The sequence below is a fragment of the Ahaetulla prasina genome, chromosome 12 (assembly GCF_028640845.1).
Source record: "Ahaetulla prasina isolate Xishuangbanna chromosome 12, ASM2864084v1, whole genome shotgun sequence".
In the NCBI taxonomy this organism is placed as follows: Eukaryota; Metazoa; Chordata; class Lepidosauria; order Squamata; family Colubridae; genus Ahaetulla; species Ahaetulla prasina.
The window spans coordinates 18,536,265-18,559,589 of NC_080550.1; the positions used below are offsets into that span (position 1 = coordinate 18,536,265).

General features: G+C 42.3%; 1 protein-coding gene across 1 annotated transcript in view; it reads right to left on the reverse strand.

Moving 5' to 3' along the window:
- ADAMTS18 (ADAM metallopeptidase with thrombospondin type 1 motif 18) overlaps positions 1–23,325 on the reverse strand; it is a 132,418-nt gene that overhangs the window by 6,178 nt on the left and 102,915 nt on the right. Inside the window, exons 18-22 of the mRNA XM_058154984.1 lie at positions 21,232–21,358; positions 13,073–13,277; positions 10,321–10,512; positions 8,296–8,508; positions 1,641–1,788 (exon numbers count right to left, since the gene is read on the reverse strand). Coding sequence (XP_058010967.1) covers positions 1,641–1,788; positions 8,296–8,508; positions 10,321–10,512; positions 13,073–13,277; positions 21,232–21,358 — 885 coding nt within the window. The remainder of the gene's footprint in view (positions 1–1,640; positions 1,789–8,295; positions 8,509–10,320; positions 10,513–13,072; positions 13,278–21,231; positions 21,359–23,325) is intronic.

The window sequence follows — 23,325 nt, forward strand, 5'->3', positions numbered from 1 at the left end:
CGGAGGCCTTTCTTTGCTGACTCTTCCTGTTCCTGCAGAGGCAAGATGAGTAGGAAAGAAGACCTCATTCCATTGGGTGTTAGTGGCAATGGTCAGAGGTACTCTGGTTTCCTTTGTAGAAGTTTAAAAATATTCATCTTCCTGGGCATTTGTTGTTGTTGCTGTTTTAGTCAGAATAACATGACAACAGAATAACAGAGTTGCAAGGGATCTTGGAGGTCTTCTAGTCCAACCCCCTGTTCAAGCAGGAGACCCTTATAGCATTTCACACAAATGGTTGTCCTATCTCTTCTTAAAAACCTGCAATGCTGGAAGACCCACAACTTCTGGAGGCAAACTATTCCACTGATTAATAGTTGTAACTGTCAAGAAAAAAAAACCTTAATTCTAGGTTGGATCTATCCATCTATTTTTCCATCCATTGCTTATGGTTCTGTATTCAGATGCTTTGGAGAATATGTTGACCCTCTCTTCTTTGTAGCAACCCCTTAGATATTGGAAGACTGCTATCATGTCATCCCTAGTCCTTCTTTTCATTAAAAAGGTAAAGGTAAAGGTTCCCCTCACACATATGTGCTAGTCGTTCCCGACTCTAGGGGAGGTGCTCATCTCCGTTTCAAAGCCGAAGAGCCAGCACTGTCCAAAGATGTCTCTGTAATCATGTGGCCGGCATGACTCAAAGCCTGCTACCTTCCCACCAAAGGTGGTCCCTATTTTTCTACTTGCATTTTTTACGTGCTTTCGAACTGCTAGGTTGGCAGAAGCTGGGACAAGTAATGGGAGCTCACCCCGTTATGCGACACTAGGGATTCGAACCGCTGAGCTGCTGACCCTTCAATCGACAAGCTCAGCATCTTAGCCACTGAGCCACCACATCCTTTTCATTAAACATACCCAATTCCTGCAACCATTTACTAAGTCATCTCTGACTCTTCGTGACCCCGTAGACTATAACACACCAGGCTCCCCTGTCATCCCGATTCCTGGATACCTACATTAAATTGCCTACACCTCTAATCAAGGCTATTGAGGTGGCCACATTTTAACAACTTGGTATGTATCAGGCAACTCTGTGGATGCCTTGGGGATAAACCGTAGCTCAGGTAAAGGACACCTGCTTTGCATGCAGACAATCCAAAATCAAGGATGTTCACCTTCATTTAAAACAAATGTGCCACCTGCAGGCCTGTGGCTATCTCTGGCCCCTGAAATCCAGCACATTGTAATTTGTACAGGGCAGAACGGAAAACATGACTGGGAAAGCATTCATACAAACTGTAGTGAATTCTTAAGAAATGCAATCCAATTGAGTTTTTGACCTGGTCTCAAACATCACTTTTGGACAGCAAATTGGCTGAGTTTGCACAACACACTCAATTCAGCTATTATATTAACACTGTGTGTGTGTGTGTGTGTGTGTGTGTGTGCGTGTGTGTGTGTGTGTGTGTGTTACATATATCACCACACCGTAACAAACCTAACAGGTTGGATTCACATAATACGCTCAGCCAAAAAAGTTAGCCAAAGTTAACATTAAGTAAGCTTTGCAAGTTATGAGAATGAAGCCATTAGGTCTTTAACTGGTCCAATGGTTGAAAACCCCGTCAGTGTTTTAGATTTTTGGTAAACCGTTTTTTTACCTTTCTTCTCAGGAGCAAGGCAGAAATTAGTATTGCAGGCTTGTGACATTGCAGGTTTCTGATGAAGCAGGCACCCAGATGCTGGCTGGCCTTGAAGAAGACACTGCACACTCCTCATCTGTACTCCCCCACCGCATGTCACTGTGCACTGTACGTGGGATGCAGGAAAAAGCAATTAAACCTTCACCCATTCCCCATTTTCTGTACACAGGCAGTCCTCAACTTATGAGCACAACGGAGCCCGGAATTTCCATTGCTAAGTGAAGAAGTTGTTAAGTGACTTGTGCCACCTTTTTACGATTTTTTTCTTTTTTTTTTGGGCCACAGTCGTTGAGCGAATCTCTGCCATTGTTAAATTGATCGTGCTGCTGTTAAAGCAACTCTGGCTTTTCCCATTGACTCTGCTGGTCAAAAGCCATCTGGGAAGATTACAAATGGTAATCTGGGGTAGTGCGATTGATGAAAATACATGTCAGTTGCCAAGTGCCTGAGTTTTGATCAGGTGACCATGGGGATGCTGCAACTATCATAAGTGTGAAAAATGCCCATGACATTTTTTTTTTTTTTAGTGCTATTGTAACTTGGAATGGTCACGAAACAAATGCTTGTAAATTGAGGGCTGCCGGTAATCTTTAGGCATACAGTTGCAGGTTTTACCTGGATCTAAGCAAATACAATTTAAAGTTCCCTATAACCAGGGGTCTGCAAACTTGGCTCTTTTAAGACTTGTGGACTTTAACTCCCAGAGTTCTTCAGCCAGCTTTGTTGGCTGAGGAACTCTGGGAGTTGAAGTCCACAAGTCTTTAAAGAGCCAAGTTTGCAGACCCCTGCCCTATACAGCAGTTGAGTTCATAGGATGAATTTGGGCCATTGAGTTTCTCCATACTCATAAACTCCATAGAGTGGTTGTTATGAAAATAAAGTGAAAGGAAGGCACACTTACATCATTTTGACCTTCTCCAAGGGAAGCTACAACTTATATACAATGAAAGCTTTAATAAATTCTTCTCTTTTCAATGATCTCTTTATAGAGATTATGACTATCTCCAAAGCTACCAAAATGTATTTTGGCTGAATTCAGGAACATTTCAATACTCTTTAAAAACAAAAAAACAAATAGTTGCCATAGAAATTACTCTCCATTCCCATGTCTATTTATAGTCAGTGATATATTAAAGTTAATACCAGTTCATTAACAGTTTGTTTTAGGTTGTAGACGTTGTGCTCTATAATTGATAATTTTCAATAAACATAGGAAGTTATTTAGTAAGATATACCTACTTTGGTATTTTTTTCCCCTCTATGGACTTAATTATTATAACTGAGATTAAGCCAAATTTTCTCCCTAGTTAGCACAGTTTCTAGTTAAGACTTGAAATCTAGAGACTTCAATCTAGATTTTAGTGATCCAAGTATTAACACTATACTATACTTGCTCTCCTTGGAACATGACTCCATCTAGAACTTTCAACATCGAATAGGGTTAATAATAGGGTTACAAGAGACCTTGGAGGTCTTCTATTCCAACCACCTGCTTAAGCAGGAGACCCTATATCTGTGATGGCGAACCTATGGCATGCGTGCCATAGATGGCATGCGGAGCCATATTGGTGGGCACACGAGCTCAGCTCTGGCATGCATGCGCTCGCCAGCCAGCTGGTTTTCAGGCCTTCTGGGCCCACCGGAAGTAGGGAAACAGGCTGTTTACTGCCTCCAGAGGGCCTGGTGGGGTGGGGAAGGGCCGTTTTTTCGCTCTCCCCAGGCTCCAGAGTCTTTCTAGGAGCCTGGAGAGGGCGAAAACAGCATTCCGCACCCCCCGGAGGCTCTCCGGAGGCCAGAAACAACCCATTTGCTGATGTTTCAAGCCTCCAGAGGGCCTCCGAGGGGTGGGGAAGGCTGTTTTTGCCTTCCCCAGGCTCCTAGAGAGGCTCTGGAGCCTGGGGAGAAGAAAAAAGGGCCTACTGGGCTCACTGGGCCATCGCTTGCCAAAAGCTGGGGGAGTGCGGGGGGTCATGCATGCATGCGCGGGGACGGGGCACCTAGAATTATGGGTGTGACACCACCACACATACACACACACACCGCTCCCGTTGCTTTTGGCACGTGATGGCAAAAAGGTTAGCCATCACTGCCCTATTTCTTTCTTTCTTTCTTTCTTTCTTTCTTTCTTTATAATTTAATTTCTATATTGCCCTTCTCCCAAAAGACTCAGGGCGGTTCACAGCCATATTAAAACACAGAATATACAAAGTATAAATCACAAATTTAAAACGAAATATTTAATAGGCCCAATTAACAAAAACAGTCATAGACCGATAAAATTTAAAATTTAAAATTATCAATAAATTAATGAAAACACACTTAGGCTAGTCCCGCCCGATTAAATAGTAAAGTCTTTAATTCCTGCTTGAAGTTTCGGAGGTCGGGGAGTTGGCGTAACCCCGGAGGTAACTCGTTCCAAAGGGCTAGTGCTGCCAAAGAGAAGGCTCTCCCCCTGGGGGCCACCAACCAACATTGTTTGGATGATGGCACCTGGAGCAGGCCCACTCTGTGGGAGCGCACAGGTCGTTGGGAGGCTATCGGTGACAGAAGGCGGTCTCGTAGATAACCCGGTCCTAAGCCATGGAGCGCTTTGAAGGTGATCACTAACACCTTGAATTGCACCCGGAAGGTTACTGGCAGCCAGTGCAGGCCACGCAGGATAGGTGTTATGTGGGAGCAACGTAGTGCTCCCTCAATTACCCGCGCAGCCGCATTCTGGACTAGCTGGAGCCTCCTGGTGCTCTTCAAGGGGAGCCCCATGTAGAGAGCATTGCAATAGTCCAAGCGAGAGGTAACGAGGGCGTGAGTGACCGTGTGTAAGGAGTCCCGGTCAAGAAAGGGGCGCAACTGGCAAATCAGGCGGACCTGATAAAATGCTCCCCTGGCGACTGCTGTCAGATGTTCTTCTAGGGACAGCCGATCGTCCAGGAGAATGCCCAAGTTGCGCACCCTTCCCCTGGGGGTCAGAACTTCACCCCCAACAGTCAGCGAAGGCGTAAGCTGACTGTACCGGGACGCCGGAACCCACAGCCACTCTGTCTTGGTGGGGTTGAGCTGGAGCCTGTTCCTCCCCATCCAGATCTGCACGGCCTCAAGACACCGGTCCATAACCTCGACAGCTTCGCTGGGGTGGTTCGGGGTGGAAATGTACAGCTGAGTATCATCAGCGTACAGATGATAATCCACCCCTACATCATTCCAGACAAATAGCTGTCCTGGCTCTTCTTTAAAACCTCCAGAGATGGTGCAGCACAACTTCCGCAACTAAGCCATTTCATTCAGTAATGGGATTCAAATCCCGGCGCTACCGGTTCGCTATTGGTATTGTGTGGTGCTTCTGCACATGTGCAGTAGTTTTTGTGCATGTGCAGAGCGTTTTTTATTATGTTTGGGCAGAGCCTCCCGCTGTCACCACTACCGGTTCTCCTAAACCGGAGTGAATCAGGAGCAACCCACTATTGGTTTCATTAATTGTTCTGATTGATTTCTTCTTAGTTCTAGGTTAGAGTTCTTTTTCAATTATCTTTGTCAGGAAACTGTTATTTGCCTAACTAGTTGGCCGGGCAATATATAAACTAACTATGTATGTTTGTAGAAAGGCATGATATTGCTTTAAGGCTGTGCTGCATCATTGCAAGCATCCTGATTGGTTGAGCTCTGTAGCCAATGTACAAAAGGACTACTAAATTATGGCTTGTGGGGAATCTATAGGGACGCTATAGCATTGTAACCTAATGACATGCTGCAACTGTATATTTGAGCTTTATGATCGTTGCTTGATCATGGCTAATTACTGATTCCTCAAGATACTGACTGTTGTGAATTGAACTGTGTTTTGCCGAACTGAAAGAAGACCTTGTTTGTTGTCCAAGTCTACGTTGGTAAGATGACTTGGAATTAACATCCCTGACTGACTGGCTTTATATGTGTATGACATAGCCGCTCGTGGCTCCCATGTAACATCACTGCTCCGCAGTCTGCACTGGCTTCCTGTGGTCTTTCGGGTGCGCTTCAAAATTTTGGTTACCACCTTTAAAGTGCTCCATGGCTTAGGACCCGGGTACTTACGAGACCGCCTGCTGTTACCTTATGCCTCCCACCGACCGGTACGCTCTCACAGAGAAGGTCTCCTCAGGGTGCCGTCCGCCAAACAATGTCGGCTGGCGGCCCCCAGGAGTAGGGCCTTCTCTGTGGGAGCAGCGACGCTCTGGAATGAACTTCCCCCTGGCCTACGTCAAGTGCCTGATCTTCGGACCTTTCGCCGTGAGCTAAAAACATATTTATTTATTCAAGCTGGACTGGCATAATGGTTTTTTAACATTTTAATTGGGTTTTATTGTTGTGGGGTTTTAAATTTTTAAAATTTAAAATTTAAATTTTTAAACATTGGCCTTTTTGTAATATGTTTTATTTTAAATTTTGATTTTAATTGTATATATATTGTGTTTTATTTAGGCTGTACACCGCCCTGAGTCCTTCGGGAGAAGGGCGGTATAAAAATTTGATAAATAAATAAATAAATAAATAAATAAATAAATAAATAAATGACCTGGATTGTTTTTGGACTATGTCTTTGCCTTTTCCCTAAAAGTAAATGTCTCAAAGTGACTGTTATTGTATACAACCAGTCTCAGTTGTTTTCATGCATAGGGTACTTTGCTCAACAGTCCACAATCTTGGTTGTGAACCCAGATTACCCTTAACAATCTTCTACCCCCATTACTTCTTGCCTGCCCCTCAGTTACTTTGTAGGATACGTTGAGCTCTTCTTCTGTGTTAGAGCCCCTTAAGCACTAGAGTTTTTTTTCAGTCTGGTTCAATATTATCTTCTCTCTTGACATCGGAACTCCAAAGATACAGAAGTACAAAAAGTGGCCTTTTAACATTTTTTTTTACCTCTTTCATCTAGAGTCACTTGATAGCAGAGAATAACTTTTTGTGGGCAAACTGTCTGCTGTCCCAAAAACTTCTCATCTGCTTTTGCTCACTGCCAAATCTGAAAACCCCATCAACTAGGCTGAACTTGCTGAGAGATAAGCACACTTTAAATTATTTCTTCTTTGCTTCTTTGTTGGAATTCACATTGCCATGGGCAGTTAGGAAATTTGAGGAACTTGCTCTGCTATTCTATGCAGGAACAAATAATGAGTTACTACAAGTCTACTTAGAAGAAATTCCCTGAAGCGCTGGGGATGTATGTGAATTTGTCTACCAATGCTGTGTCCACCAGACAAATAACAATCATTTCCATCAGATTATTAAACCTGAGCATCCTCTATGGCCTGTCAAATGAATCCAAGAGACAGGTGACCCATGCAATGCAATAAGTTCCAAAATACAGAAATTGTTTGCAAGGCAACACACTAATCCAGACATCACAGTAGTTAGGGAAATCCAGACAGCCTTTGTTGATCCTTCAATACATGGATTGTGCCTGAAAACCTAAACGGTTCAAGTACAGTGCAAGTTTTTGAAGAATGTGTTGGGGGAGGGGAAGGAATAAAATGCATAGGATTACAACTGCAAGGATTTGGTGAACTAATGTTGTGGTCCATCAGCAGCCCACGAAGCTGGCAATGGAATCGGACAGCGCTGAGGCTGAGGTGGGGCCAGAGCCATCAGGAAGCAAGGTGCAGACTCCAGAGCCTGAGAGTAGTGAGGCAGAGGAACAGGAGGAGCCTGTTCCTAATGCACGCATGAGAAGAGCTGCCAGAAGGCAAGAGCAGCTCAAGCAGAGAGGACAACTTGGTAGTAGGGCCAAGAGATGATTGGCCCCTCCCATAAGGCTTAAAACAGACCAGCAATGGCGTTTCAGCTTTGCTGGAAAACAACGTTGTAGCTGCATCTTCTGCTCCATCTTCTGCTTCGTATACGTCTTTGTTTTTGTGGCTTCTGGACGTTTGCCAGGAAGGGCCTCTGGCAGTTTGCCTAATTGGACTGAGGTTTGTGAGATAACTGAAGAATTTGTGTTTGGGAGGCATTTGTTTTACTTTGAATTGAACGACGCTGGGAACGAAGTAATTCCCAGCTGTTCGAATAAAGTTTGTTTTTCCACGGACTAAGTTTAATTACTACCTACTTGGGCCTGGGTCACAACAACTAAGGGACAATCTTCAATTGCAACAACTTACTTAGCTCACTAGTATAATTTACAGGTAATCCATAAATTACGATGGCAATGGGGCATGCCCACCATGGTCGTTAGTTGTGATAGACGTAAACCAGGACAGCCTGATTTTATTACTATTAGATAGAAGTTAAAAATTGTGAAAACAAAGTCTCCAGATCTATCTATGGGCCTCCTGGAGGCATCCCATGGTGGTTGTAGAAAAGGCAAGCTTGATCCAAATGGACATTTAGTTGATTCTCATGTATCATCTTATATGCCTATTGCTTTTAATTATTACTCCCTTCCTAGCTAGGGAAGTACCCAAAGGTCCTTTTTCAAAACATTTGCCCACAACCCCAAATTTGCAACGAAGAAGCTGGCATGATTATAGGCGTCTATATGTTGGCCCTTGTACAATGATGATACATTTAGCTCTTTATTTCCCAGTTAAGTTCAAGGACTTCTTTATTCATAGCCTCTTGATCTGCTCCTGAACATCCTTACCTGCTGCCAAGGTGAAGAATACCACCCTGATATCCTATTGTACAGAGGATGCATAGGACATGGTCCTTGGTGGCATACTTCTTCCAAATCAATGCTTGCCTTCTTAAGATTTCGACAGCGGCGCAATGGGAAAGTGATCAATTTGCCACCAATGCTTTTCTCAATGCACTGCATTTCTCGCCTCCTAATACCCGGCCCACAGGTAGAGGAACACTGGGAATAATAAGAGACATACACAGGTTCATTTAAAGCTGGTTTGCAAACATTCAGCCCACCACTAGACACATTGCAAGACTACAGATCAGTGGTGAAATCCAATTTGTTTTACTACCGGTTCTGTGGCCTTGGCTTGGTGGGCGTGGTGTGGCTTGGTGGGCGAGGCTTGGTGGGCGTGGCAGGGGAAGGATACTGCAAAAATCTCCATTCCCACACTACTCCTGGGGGAAGGATATTTCAAAATCTCCATTCCCAACCCACTCTCAGGCCAACCAGAAGTGATATTTACCAGTTCTCAGAACTACTTAAAATTTCTGCTACCGGTTCTCCAGAACCCATCAGAACCTGTTGGATTTCACCCCTGCTACAGATCCTTCCAAAATTGGACTTTTTGTGGAAATAAGAATATGAATTCTTTCAGAAGCTGGGGGAATCTATTTTATCCTTACAATCCTTACCAATGAGGCTCCCATTGGGTTCTGGACTCATCAACTTTTGGAATATGGCTCTTGACATGTTAAATAAAGCCCACAATGGCTCTTCAGTTGCCCAATAGTGCATGTGTCTGATTCCAAAGGTATGTCCATTTCTGGTGATTAAGACCACTGGATATTTTCAAATACCTCACATCAGGTTATACTATCGATCCAATCACACCCATTTTGTCTACACAAACCCCATTCACATGGCAAGCTCCAATTTCTTAAATCAACCAGTATCACACCTCTAAAAAGTTTTGCAGATACATGCAGTAATTATGACTTCTTTGACCAATACTTGGGGTTTTTTTTCTCTCTTTCCCTAAAAAAAAATGCTATCTTTGGAAACTTCTGGAAGCTTCCTCATCGCCAATGTTAAGTTGGGCAATTGAGGAGGCAGGAGACAGGTCGTGTGTAACAACAGCTCTTTATTGTATGGTGTGAACCCAGCAAAAGAACTCCAGGAGAAGCTCTCCTTATATACTATTCTGGCTGAGGCACCAGCCAATCATTAACGAGTATTTTCCCTCCAAAAGTTCCCTCCAAAAGTCAGATACATTACAGATTAGTCTTAAAAGCTTGGACAAGATGCTCATGTGTGCCTTTGGGTCAGTCTTGTCTTCTGGCAATTTTGGTGACATTTTCAGAAGTGGCTTGTCATGATCTTCTTTCTAGGTCTGAGACAGTCACTGGTCCAAAGCTATCCACGTGACTAGGTACCCATGGTGGCAGGACAAACTCACTAACCCAGTGCTTTTAATCACTATTCCAAATGGCTCTCTAACATAAGGGTCTCCAACCTTGGCAACTTTAAGCCTGGTGGACTTCAACTCCCAGAATTCCCCAGCCAGCAAAGCTGGCTGGGGGATTCTGGGAGTTGAAGTCCACCAGACTTAAAGTTACCAAGGTTGGAGACCCCTGCCGTAACACATCCTACTTAATGTCTTTACTGATGATGATAGCAAGTTGCATTTTCCATGTTTTGCATTCATTTGCTTCAGCTCTTTATTCCCCTAAATTTAATGTCCCAAATCTTTGTTAAATAGGGTGCTTCTTCTGTTTGCCTTTATCTATTAGGTTGTAAATAGCTTCTTAATGCAAGAATAATGAGAAATAAGAAAATAATCCCTGAGGCTTTTCTCAATGACTCCTAATATTAACCATGGACCAAGTCTTAAGTTAGATCCAGCAAAGTTCCAAGATTCCTAAATCTATAAAAGGGTAGGTGGGACATTTTTAACAACCGATTATGTATTGTTGTACATTTTTTTCATGTTGTGTTTTATAGACAGGTTTCATGACACGGCTCAAAGAAGCATCGTTGCTCTACCTCACTCCAAGCGGAGATCACCCATTGAAGGCGCTCGTTCTTAGGGCATCGTCCCAACACGCAGGTCTCTTGCATTTCTGGCTTGGTTTCACTGTTGCACAAACTCTCTGGCACGATTTTTAAGACGGATGTTCCAACACTTTTGCAGGAAACCTCACGTTTCATTGTGCCTCGTCCACAAGTTTTGGAACACTATGGGATTGGGAGAAAAATCTGAGGTTAGTGACCTTAAAACTGAGCCTGTACTCCTGTCATAGGGCAATAAATCAAATAAATTTCATCCCGCCCTGAGTTATACGCTACATATATAATCTCCAATCTTCCCTCCAACATATTAAATTCCCAGAAAGATTTCCAGTGCAGCTAATTATTTATTTTATTTCCATCCTACTTTTCTGTTTCTTCAACAACTGTAGTAGTTTAAGGTAAAGGTTCCCCTCACACATATCTGCTAGTCGTTTCTGACTCTAGGGGGCGGTGCTCATCTCTGTTTCAAAGCCGAAGAGCCAGAGCTGTCCGAAGACGTCTTCGTGGTGTGACTAAACACCAAAGGCGCACGGAACGCTGTTACCTTCCCACCAAAGGTGGTCCCTATTTTTCTACTTCCATTTTTTTAACGTGCTTTTGAACTGCTAGGTTGGCAGAAGCTGGGACAAGTCACGGGAGCTCACCCCATTACACAGCACTAGGGATTCAAACCACTTAACTGCCGACCTTTCGATCGACAAGCTCAGCGTCTTAGCCACTGAGCCGCCACATCCCTTTTATTGTAGCAGTTTACAATGCCTTAAACCAGGATCCTTTAACTTCATCATGGATCTTAAAGCTATGCTCCCATTATATCTATCTACCAAGTTTTCTATCCGGCCAGATGAAATTATAGTCATAATTTCATGGGCTTTTCTAAAACAAGGAGAGTGTCGACCATTTTCACCCCACTCAATATACTCCAGCAATTAGGCAGCTTTTGTGAGTATTTGGCAGGAATTAGCTACCAGTTTAGAACCACCGACAGCCCTCCGATTCATCCGCAAGCTCTCCAAAAAGCTGACTTTTCGATTGCATTTTGCAAAACAAACAAACAAACAAACAAACCACTGCATCTTCGTCCTGCAATCTCTACTGTATCCCAAACACAAAACAACTATTTATTTTATTTTATTTTTGCTAGTTACTTCTAGCCTATAACTCGGGCTAATGATAGATGAAGTGATGTGTTTCAGAAAAGTAAGATAATACTCTCCTGAGGGGGGAGGGGGGAGAATTGGAGGGAGGGGTGGAGGGAGAATTTGCAAAAACTTTGTAAAACTTTTTAATAAAAAAAAAAAACTTTTCAGCTTTGCCCCTTAAAAAAAAAAAAGAATGTTCATTAAGAGAAAGAATTTGACAGGGGGTGCTTTCATAGTTGGAGCTCCCCCTCCCCCCTCTCTTTCTCTCTCTCTCTCTCTCTCTTTTTCTAGAAGAGGCTGAAATATTTTTTGCAACAGCATATTCGCTTAAATGAAATCTGTGATACGTCTGTCTTGGCAAGTGTACAAAACAGCAAGATTTTGTTTCACTCCAGTGAAAAGGCTGTTAGACATTTCATAACTTTCAGAGAAGGGCTGTGTGTGTACCTATTGGAATTTGCCTGAGGCCCTATGGTACCAACTCTGCTTTTAAGAGCAGGTTTTTACTATATTATGATATTAGATTGCTTGAAATGATACATTATCTAAAGGGGAGGGGGAAAAAAACACATCCTTCATTTTGCTCTGTGCTGCTAATCATCACTGAACATTGAGCGTCTACTTTGGAAAAATGAATTGACATGCGCTTAGTGAAGTAATTAATAATAGCTATCTATACCTTATTTGGTTGGTTTCTTTAAATTATTCGCTCTTAGTACTCTGCTACGGAAAGTTTAATTTTGCCCAGCTATATGTCCTTTGTCGCCTTACCTGAGGGGTCTACGACAACTCAGCAGGGCCAACTCGCTTCAGCCAACTCACTGTGGGGTGAAGCTTGCCGTAGCCAACTTGCCGTGGATAAAATGAAATGTATATGACAAAAATTAAAATATTTTTTTTAAAATTATTGTAAATACCTAAATTGAATTGTTGGATTGTCCTGCAGAGAGTTGTCCCAGAGAGTTGGCCATGGTGAGTTGGCTGCATGAAGTTGTCCCATTCCACTACCTAGAGCATGCAGAAATTGTGAAGGTAGCCCAAGCTCATATCATCATTTTTCTCAACGGCTGCAGTGAGCTTTGTACGGAGCTACCCATGAAGATCATCTGGAACCATAAAGTGTCACAACCCAATGGAAAACTAGGTGAAACTACAAGACAATATGATCCTGTGCTTCAGGCCTTCCAGTGGTTTTCTGTAGGCCCCTTACTACAATTCAGAGTGCTGGTTTTACCCTTTAAATCACTATTGGTTTGGCATTGAGGCATTCTGATCTAATTTTGACCCACCTGACATAGGTTAATGCAATGATTCAGTGGCTAAGACGCTGAACTTGTTGATCAAAAGGTTGGCAATTCAGCAGTTCGAATCCCTAGTGCCGCATAACAGGTGAGCTCCCATTACTTCTCCCAGCTTCTGCCAATCTAGCAGTTCGAAAGCATGTAAAATGGAGGACATATATAGGATGATTTCATAATCAAAAATGGACAGTCCATTCTTCTTAGATTATATGGTGATTGGCTCCCAACCATTTTTTTTTTAGACTCAATAGAAGATTGTGGCAACTTTAAGAAAAAAATTACCTGTGACCAAGGCCCAGGATTCCATTCCGGTGGGCAGTCCTGGTTATTACATGCCTGTATTTGTGCCGGAGTGGTTACTGGGCAGAGAGCATGAGCCACAACCTCTTCCTTATGAAAAGCCTTTTTCTGGACACATTGGATATGGCGGCTTTGCTGTCCCCCACCACAGGACTGGCTGCAAATGCTCCATTCACCTGCTGACCAACTGAAAAATAGATAGACATATATGACATATCCCCCTTGTGATCCTTATTAGTAACAGAAGTCTTCCTCAATTGCAGATCTTCCACCAGAGCTCTGGGAATTTGAGGATTCTGTGCATAATCTTAGCTATTCCTAACACTGGAACACTCTTCAGGATAGAGAGCTCTGATGTTCTTGGAATCTGTTGGGAGTCACTTTCCCAGCTTAAGGGTCACAGCCTCAGTTGCTCCTACCACCACTAGGATCACTTTATTTTCAACATCCTCCCCAGTTCTTCCATCAGGGCCTGGGACTTCTCCAGCTTCTCATACACCTTCTTCCTGAAATTGCTGTCACTTGACACCTCTACTTCTATCACTACTGCTCGGTTGTTGTTGTTGTTGTTGTTGTTTTGCTCCTTGTCTAGTGCCACAATGTCTGGTTGAGATACATGTATTCTAATTCTGAAGCAGAGGTTGAAGCTGTAGATATCATCTCCATATGGGCAATTTTAGACAACTTAAGACAATTTAGAACTATGCTGCCTTCTGTCTGACCTAAGCGTAGTTCATAAAATTATCTGCTACAATGTCCTACCTGTCAATGACTACTTCAGCTTCAACCGCAATAACACACGAGCACACAATAGATGCAACCTTAAGGTAAACCGCTCCAAACTTGATTGCAGAAAATATGACTTCAGTAACAGAGTGGTCAATGCCTGGAATGCACTACTTGACTCTGTAGTTTCTTTCCCAAACCCCCAAAAATTTTAACCTTAGACTGTTGATCTCACTCCATTCCTAAGAGGTCTGTAAGGCATGTGCATAAGTGCATCATCATGCCTACCGTCCCTGTCCTACATTTATTCATATCCTGATCCTGTATTCATAATCATGTTTATACATTTCATGTATTCATAATCATGTTTATACTTTTATCTGTAATCTTATATATGCTTGACAAATAAAATAAAATATAAAATAAGAGTGCAGAGAAGAGCAACAAAGATGATAGGGGACTGGAGGCTAAAACATATGAAGAACGGTTGCAGGAACTGGGTATGTGTAGTTTAATAAAAAGAAGGACTAGGGGAGACATGATAGCAGTGTTCCAATATCTCAGGGGCTGCCACAAAAAAGAGGGAGTCAAACTATTCTCCAAAGCACCTGAGGATAGAACAAGAAGCAATGGGTGGAAACTAGTCAAAGAAAGAAACAATTTAGAACTAAGGAAAAATTTCCTGACAGTTAGAACAATTAATCAGTGGAACGACTTGCCTGCAGAAGTTGTGAATGCTCCAACACTGGAAATTTTTAAGAAAATGTTGGATAACCATCTGACTGAGATGGTGTAGGGTTTCCTGCTTGGGCAGGGGGTTGGACTAGAAGGCCTCCAAGGTCCAATATAACAACTCTGTTGTTATATTATATTAAAATAAATTTGTGGCTCTTGGTCTATTTTCTTGCAATTTTCTGAAGACCTAAGGAAGATGTGAAGCCAAAACTCTGGAAATAATTCTTTGTCCTTTTTTTTTTCCCCAGCTGAGGAGGGAATAACGAAGGTGCTAAGCACTGATTGCTTTAGACTCATTTAAAATTATTCCTGGGCTATGTTTTTAATTAGCAAAATTATTCAATCCAGGAGCCAAATAAAAGTACCTACATACGTTTTTGTCTAGTTTATATTCTATTTTATATGCTCTGTTCAAAAAGGAGGAGAAATCTGTTGGGACAGGAAAAGACAGGGAAAAAATACACTATAACTTTACTTTAATAAGCCATTGGGGGGGTGGAATGTCCATTAAGCCCAAATGTCTTTTCAATCTGAATGCATGTAATTGAAGCCGTGCATGACATTTGCATAATGGCATGCTTGATGTTTTTATATATTTTGATGCCACTTGCATCAAATTAAATAATCTGATGAAAATTAGATATAAAACACCAATTATGTCATTACACAGATAAGGTAATTGGTGGAAATGATGAAGACTTCAATTAGGTCATTACAGAAATGATGTAAATAACATTAATTGTTTGGATAGACTTCAGAAACAAAGGACTTTGTTATTTTGTGGGGGTAAATTTTGCATGCAAATCTAGCCTGTTGCATTCAAAGTCCATTAAAAAGAGGTCATTGAATGGAGATTTTACTTGAAGTGCATTTTTTTTTCACCATAAATGCGATCATTGTGATCTTCAACTCCTCCGCTTTAGAATTTTGCTTTTGGTAAATATACATGATGTAAAAATTACCTGTTTTAAAGATATGCAAACTGTTTTGAATTCAAACTACTTCCAGTTATAAATGGTTTGTATATTTTTTTTTTCATAATTGTTGTAAAACACTCAGTGGGTTGAGATTGGGGTGGAGAACAAAGTGAATTAGGAGAACAAGTAATAAATAAAGAAAGCAATTACATAAAATGGGCTGTACAGATCTCACTCAAATTCATATTTGTACTATTTTGCTTCACTGTCTCCCCTCCCCATTTTATCCGGTTTGCATGAATTTTGATTTTTACTAGAGATTCCATCTATGGCTGTTAAGGTAAATAATTTGGACAATGACATTGATTTTTGCACATTAGTCTAAGGATTGTGATATGAATGTTTTGTGTCTGATATGTTGAAAATGTTAGCGTTTTGTAATCTCGGGGCAAAACAAGAAAGTTAAGCCAATTAAAATTGAATCCTTACATTATTAACTCAGGCATAATTAATTAATGCAGGCAAACGTGACTTCCTCAGAATTAAGGGACACTACTAAAACCCTCTTGCCTTGGCAAAACTCTTCCCAAACTTCATTTGAAATGCTCACTCCTGAAGAACTTCTTCAGTCCTATTACAAGCCATGACCTACAGCCATTCCCCTATCTACAGGTATATTGTACCTGTCAGGCCTGGAAGCCATCTTTTGCCTTGGGACTTCAGGCTCGCTGCACTTACTACTGTGGGAAATTGGGAGGGAGATGAGTGATATGTAGTCATAATAACATTCCTTTCTTAGAGAGTCAAGGACATCTTGCCCAGCAACTGGACGGCTGGAACTGGGAGGCATCTCTAGTTGGGACGGTGTCTTGATTGGACCACATGATGGATACGTGGGTGCTGGGCAGGGACTTGGACTTTCCTTTCGGCAGGGAAAACCTGGAAGCTTTCAGATTCGGGTTTTCCCAGATGTACCAATATGGCATCTCTAATAAAATGGAACTTTGAGGAACTTCCAGCCTCAGAGCCTTCTTTCGTTTGGGCTGTTACTTGGAACCCTGACAATATCTTGAAACTGGGAAGGAAGCCTGCCTCCATGATGTATTAACCACATGGAAGAAAAATCAAATTATGAAATGCACATGGCAGAGATGCAGTAGATGTAGTTCATGGATTTCAAAGGATGTAAAATCATGTCGTTCTAACTAAAGCCTCTCCTTGACCTGCTTCCCTTTCTGTGGCCAACAGAGCTGGACAAGCCAGCCTTGTCACCAAAACATCACGGTTGGAAAACAGTATCTTCTAATGATACATTGAAGATTCATCCACCAGCTTCAAAGTACAGCTTGTCTCTGGCACCATAGCTGAGGCATGCCACGATAGCTACTTGTGTGGTTCTTTCACCAATTAAAATAAATGCTCCGTTTTAGAAGCTTCCAGCCACAATTAAAAGGCAAAACACAAACATCTTACAGGGAAGGCTGAAGGAAACTTAGTGGAAAGCTTTTCTCTCTGAGAGAAAGCAGAGCCCTGGGTACAGAAATAAGCCTTTGGCAGAGGATTAGTCACACCCAGACAGAATCCTTGGCTAGTGAGATTATCTCAAATTAGTTGTCAGGCAATGGCATGGCTCAAAGCAAGGCAATAAAATTGCTAAAACTATCACATGATACGTTACCCTAATTAAACCTTATCTCTGCCTTTTTGTGATTCTCTTACAGTTTCCTCTGTATCTCCTGCGGTGTGTGTGTGTGTATCTGTGTGTATCTTTGTGTACATGTGCATATGTGTCAGCTCCAGACTCCTTATTACACAGGAGCAGAATGTAAGAATGCCAATGTAGCTTGGTGCCACAGAATTGGAAGTCATCAGGTTACTTTGTTTTGACCTTAATGTTAAGTATTAACAATAATCTCCACCACTCTTTACACCTACTCTTACTTTTTTCTGGCTGATTTTGGAGGACACCACACCCCTCCCCTTGAGAAAGTCACTGAAAGGTCCAATATGGCTCAGAAAGTGTGGGTCATGATGACAGGAAGGAGCATTGTGACTAGGAATTTGTGTGCAGTGTAGAAACGCCATTGGTGGAGACTCTCAAGTAACAATTTGTGGAAGGTGCAAAATAATTACCACATAGTAAAGGTAAAGGTTCCCCTCGCACATATGTGCTAGTCGTTCCCGACTCTAGGGAGCGGTGCTCATCTCCGTTTCAAAGCCGAAGAGCCAGCACTATCCGAAGACATCTCCGTGGTCATGTGGCCGGCATGACTCAATGCCAAAGGCGCACGGAACACTGTTACCTTCCCACCAAAGGTGGTTCCTATTTTTTCTACTTGCATTTTTTACGTGCTTTCAAACTGCTAGGTTGGCAGTAGTTGGGACAAGTAATGGGAGCTCACCAGTGGTGGGATTAAAGTAATTTAACAACCGGTTCTCTGCCCTAATGATTTCTTCCAACAACAATTTTACCAAACTGTTCAGAAAGTTAGCAACCGGTTCTCCCGAAGTGGTGCGAACTGGCTGAATCCCACCACTGGAGCTCACCCCGTAAGGTGGCACTAGGCAGTCAAACCGCTGAACTGACGACCTTTCGATCGACAAGCTCAGTGTCTTAGCCACTGAGCCACCACACCCCTAAATAGGGCTGGGAAAATCTTCACTGTACAGTGACGCTGAATTTACAAATGGTAAAACAGAGCAGCTCCCCTGATTCTCTTTATTGGGTATCTTGACGCATGGATCGTTCTGGTGGTTTCTCCACAAATCACCTTTAACTATAGAAGAACCTCTTTAAGAATTCAGAGCTTTCTCCGTCTGGCCTGCAATTGTCCAAATTTACTGAAATTGTTCAGCACAAGACACTCGTTATCTAGAGATGCAATCCTCAGAAAGGTTTGCATACAGGTGTTAACCATATCAAGGTTCAACTGCAGCTTGATTTCTGCTGATTAGGACCTTGTTTATTCCACAAGCTGAACATTTTATCAATTCCTTGCTCTTATCTAGACCAAAGATCCCTTTCTAAATTACTACGGATTTAGGAATACTGAATTTCAAGAGAAGCACTTTCGCTACTCAGTTTGCCTCTTGATGCTTCCACTGGCAGCAATTCTCTTAAAGCATTTTAAAGGAGAGGTTTCCACCAATGTTGTTCCCATGACTCTCTTTTCGATTGTACTGCCCCAAATTGGTAACTTGGTGACAAAATTAATGACTTCTAGTTTAACAAAAAGAAGGACCAGGGGAGACATGATAGCAGTGTTCCAATATCTCAGGGGCTGCCACAGAGAAGTGGGAGTCGGGCTGTTCTCCAGAGCACCTGAGGGTAGAACAAGAAGCAATGGGTGGAAACTGATCAAGGAAAGAAGCAACTTAGAACTAAGGAGAAATTTCCTGACAGTTAGAACAATTAATAAGTGGAACAACTTGCCTTCAGAAGTTGTGAATGCTCCAACACTGGAAATTTTTAAGAAAATGTTGGATAACCATCTGACTGAGATGGTGTAGGGTTTCCTGCCTGGGCAGGGGGTTGGACTAGAAGGCCTCCAAGGTCCCTTCCAACTCTGATGTTATGTTATGTTATGTTATGTTATGACTTCTCAAGGAGGAAGGGAGAAGGAAAGAAGGAAGGAAGGGGAAAAAAAGGAAAGAAGAAAAACAAAGGTATGTTCAGCAATTAGATCTCAGAGCAGATAACAATAGCCCTGTTTGCTTAGACATCATCACACCTGTGATGCTTTCACCAAGCTCATAATATTAAAAAAGTTAAGTTTCCTCTCTAGCTAAAGTATACTAAAGTACATGTATTTAAAGCAGGGGTGACATTAAAATAATTCCCCTACCGATTCTGTGCGTGTGGCTTGTTGGGATGAGGTCATGTGACTGGGTGGACATGGCCAACTCAACATCTCTTACATCGAGGGATTCCTCACCGGCCCCTCCCCCCAGCCACTCCTTATTGCGCACGGCAGGAAAATGGGGAGGGGAATATTCCTGCCTACCATCCTTCCCTCAGTCTGTGCTGAGATTGAGGAATGGATGACAGGCAGGAAAATCCCCTTCCCCATTTTCCTGCCTTTCACAAAAATGGCTCCATTCCAGCTGCTCCCCCATCCCCGTCCCCCACCCTCCTGGGGACTACCTTAAAAGGGACAGACTGCAGCAGCTCCATTGTGAATGGAGGGAGAAAAGTTAGCATTTTCTGTTGTGCCTTGTCCTCCCTCCTCTCCTCAGCCGGGCCCCTCCCATCTCCTGCCCGGCCTGCCTTGTCCTCCCTCCTCTCCTCAGACAGGCCTGCTATCAGATTCAGAGACTGATAATGAAGAGGAACGGCCTGGCATGCCTCCAGCCCCCAGCCCTGGCACCATGCCCGGACAGAATGTCAGGAATGCACAAACAAACCTCACTCCTACAGCGTGTGAGCACGAAGCCAGCCACGTGTTAGAATTGCCGGCAGCAGATCCAGAGGAAGAGATCCCACAGTGGACGGATCCCCGCTTCCGGAGAATTGAGAGGCCTGGATAGTGCTGAGTCATGGAGCCACACCCCATGGCCTATATAAAAGACCAGCTTGAGTCAAGCAATTTGAGTCAAGCAAAGTCTCATCTGGTTTGCTGAAGTCACACCTTGGATTCCTGCCTGCCCTGAGACATCTGAAAGGAATTTGGCAAAGCTGCAGAGGTTTCGTGGCCACGCTTGATACAGACTTCCCAGACCCGGTCGTTGGAGGGGGAGGGGGACACAACATTCTCTCTGCTGCATTTAACATTTAATTCTGTGGAATATCAAGCCGCCGGAAGAGGTGAGCAGCAACCAGCCGGCCGTGGGTGGGGCCAAGGAAGGGTAATTATTACTGGTTCAGTGAACTGATGCCCATAATCCCAAACCATTCTGAACCGGTAGGATTTCATTCCTGCTTTAAAGTATACTAAAGAAGATTATAACCCTTTACAGAACACAGAATGCAGAGAAACAAGAGTTGGAAAGGACCTTGGAGGTCTTCTAGTCTAATCCCCCTACTCTGTATCATTCCAAACAAATGGTTGCCCAATCTCTTCTTGCAAACCTCTAGGGATGGCGCACTCTTTAGTGCAGTAGTTTCTGAAGGCAAACTACTACAACAGTTCATTGTCCTCACTGTCAAGAAATTTCTCTTTAGTTCTAGATAAAGATGGAGCAAGATGGGGCTCCTCTTGCCATCTTACCTGATTTCCAGCTCTGCGTTTAAATATTTTTGGTGAGGGCTTATTTTCAGAGGAAGGCTGATTTTAGTGCATGCGCTCAAAAGCCCGATTGGGCTTATTATCAGGGGATGTCTTATTTTCGGGGAAACAGGGTCAGATATTGGAAGACGACTATCATGTCACCCATAGTCGTTCTCGTCATTACACTGGACAAACCCAGTTCCTGCAACCATTCATCTTATGTTTTAGCCTTCAGATCATTTATCATCTTTGTTGCTCTTTCTCTTCACTCTTTCTAGAGCATCTTACTTACTTGTAATTGTGTTGTATTATGTTGGTCATTGTATTGTACTATACCTCTAGTTTCTTCAGTGCAGAGACAGTCTAGGAAGGTCAGGTTGCTCAGATTATGCCTACTGAGATTCAGCTGCTCCAATCTGAATCAGAATTCAAGCTTTTTGCTCTACTGTTCATCTGTGCAAGCAGCACAGCTAAATCTTCAGAGTTGCTCCACAGCCAACCTTAAACTCTAGTCACATTTGAGGATTGTCAGCTAAAGTAAAAAGTCTATACTTACTAGGCTGGGCAAGGATTTGCATTGCAAATCATTGTTTCTGTTAAAGGTTTTGTCCTTGGGCCGCAAAACGAAGAATTTACACGGGTTTGATGATCCTGTAAACACACAGCTTTGGCTATCAAGTGCCCTGCAAGGAATTTTGTGGGGGGGGAAAAGACAATTTAAAGGAAATACAGAAGATACTAAATAATTATCGCAAAAATATAAAGAGTATTGATATTTGAGTGTTTTACCATTGGTTTAGTTCTTTCTTCATGCCTATTTTTTCCCCACTCTCATTATTTAGATAGTGGTAGATAACATTGTCCTAATGAATCCCATTCTCAAGCTTGCTGGTTCTTTATGTTTATTCTTCTAATGTCAAAATGTTATACCAACACAGGTCCCATGGTGCACAGCCAAGCCGGACTGGTACTTCCAACAGTGCTTCTAAGAGGCCTCAGAGGCATTCTTAATATATATATATATATATATATAAATACTGGGTTTCTGATTACTTGTTTAGAAACATTATAAAGGTATGCTAGAGTGGCCACAAATATTCTAGTGGGAACCCTGAGGAGCAATCTCATTAACTTGTCTTCTGGTAAATGGATACGCTGTAATTGCCCATATCCATCATGGATCAATTTTATGAAGAGGCAAGCCCCCACATGATAACCATTTTGTGAGAAGCACAACCTGACCTCATAATTGTATCCAATATCTCGCCGTAAAAGTCTCCCTCCCCATCAAGTAGGAGGAAGTGTTGATGCATGCCTGCCTTTTCATTAAAATAATCTTTTAATAAAAGAAAGAAAGCAATAGAAAAGTTACATGGGGAACAAAGAGTGACAGAGCCAAAGATACAAAATGCCTATCTCCGAGTTAAAAGACAATACTAGCAATTCCAGAAAATTGTTGTTTTTTTTAATGTGGTCTTTGGCTGTAAACCCAATGCCAACAGCTACGGGCTTTCTCACAGGGAACTGTTTTTAATATTACCAACAATGGACATTCTTCAAACTCCTGATTTTATGAGCTAACAGGAGGGGAGTTAACTGACTGAGGAAATCAGGTTTGTCAGAAGGAATTCAAAAACAGAAAACCAAGAGGCAGGAAGGGAAAAAAAGAAGCAGTCTAATTCCAGGAACTAGAAATATAATTCCTCTGCTTTGATTTATATTAGACTGACAGACAGATAGATAGATAGATATGGATAGATGGATGGATGAATAGATGGATGGATGGATAGATAGATAGATAGATAGATAGATAGATAGATAGATAGATAGATAGATAGAGATGGAGAGATGGATGGAGAGATGGAGAGATGATGGATGGATGGATAGATAGATAGATGGATAGATATGAATATAATGGATGGTGGATAGATAGATAGATGATGGATGGATAATGATGGATGGATGGATAAATGGATAGATGGATACAGATGATGGATGGATAGATAGATAGATAAGGATAGATGGATGGATGGATGAATGGATGGATAGATGATGGATGGATGGATGGATAGATAGATAGATATGGATAGATAGAGAGAGAGAGATGGATGGATAGATGGATAGAGACAGAGATGGATGGATGGATGGATGGATGGATGGATGGATGGATGGATGGATGGATAGATAGATAGGTAGATAGATAGATAGATAGATAATGGATGGTGGATAGCTAGATAGATGATGGATGGATGGATGGATAGATAGATGATGGATGGATGGATGGATGGATATGGATAGATGGATGGATAGATAGATAGATGATGAATAGATTGATTGATAGATAGATGATAGATAGATATGGATAGATGGATAGAGAGAGAGATGGATAGATGGATGGATGGATGGATGGATGGATGGATGGATGGATGGATGGATAGATGATAGATAGATAGATAGATAGATAGATAGATAATGGATGGATAGATAGATGATGGATGGATGGATGGATGGATGGATGGATGGATGGATAGATGATGGATGGATGGATGGATGGATAGATAGACAGGTAGGTAGGTAGATAGGTAGATAGAAATTCTAGGCGGTTTACAACAGTAAAAATGGGGAAATGAAAAGAAATGCACATAACAGT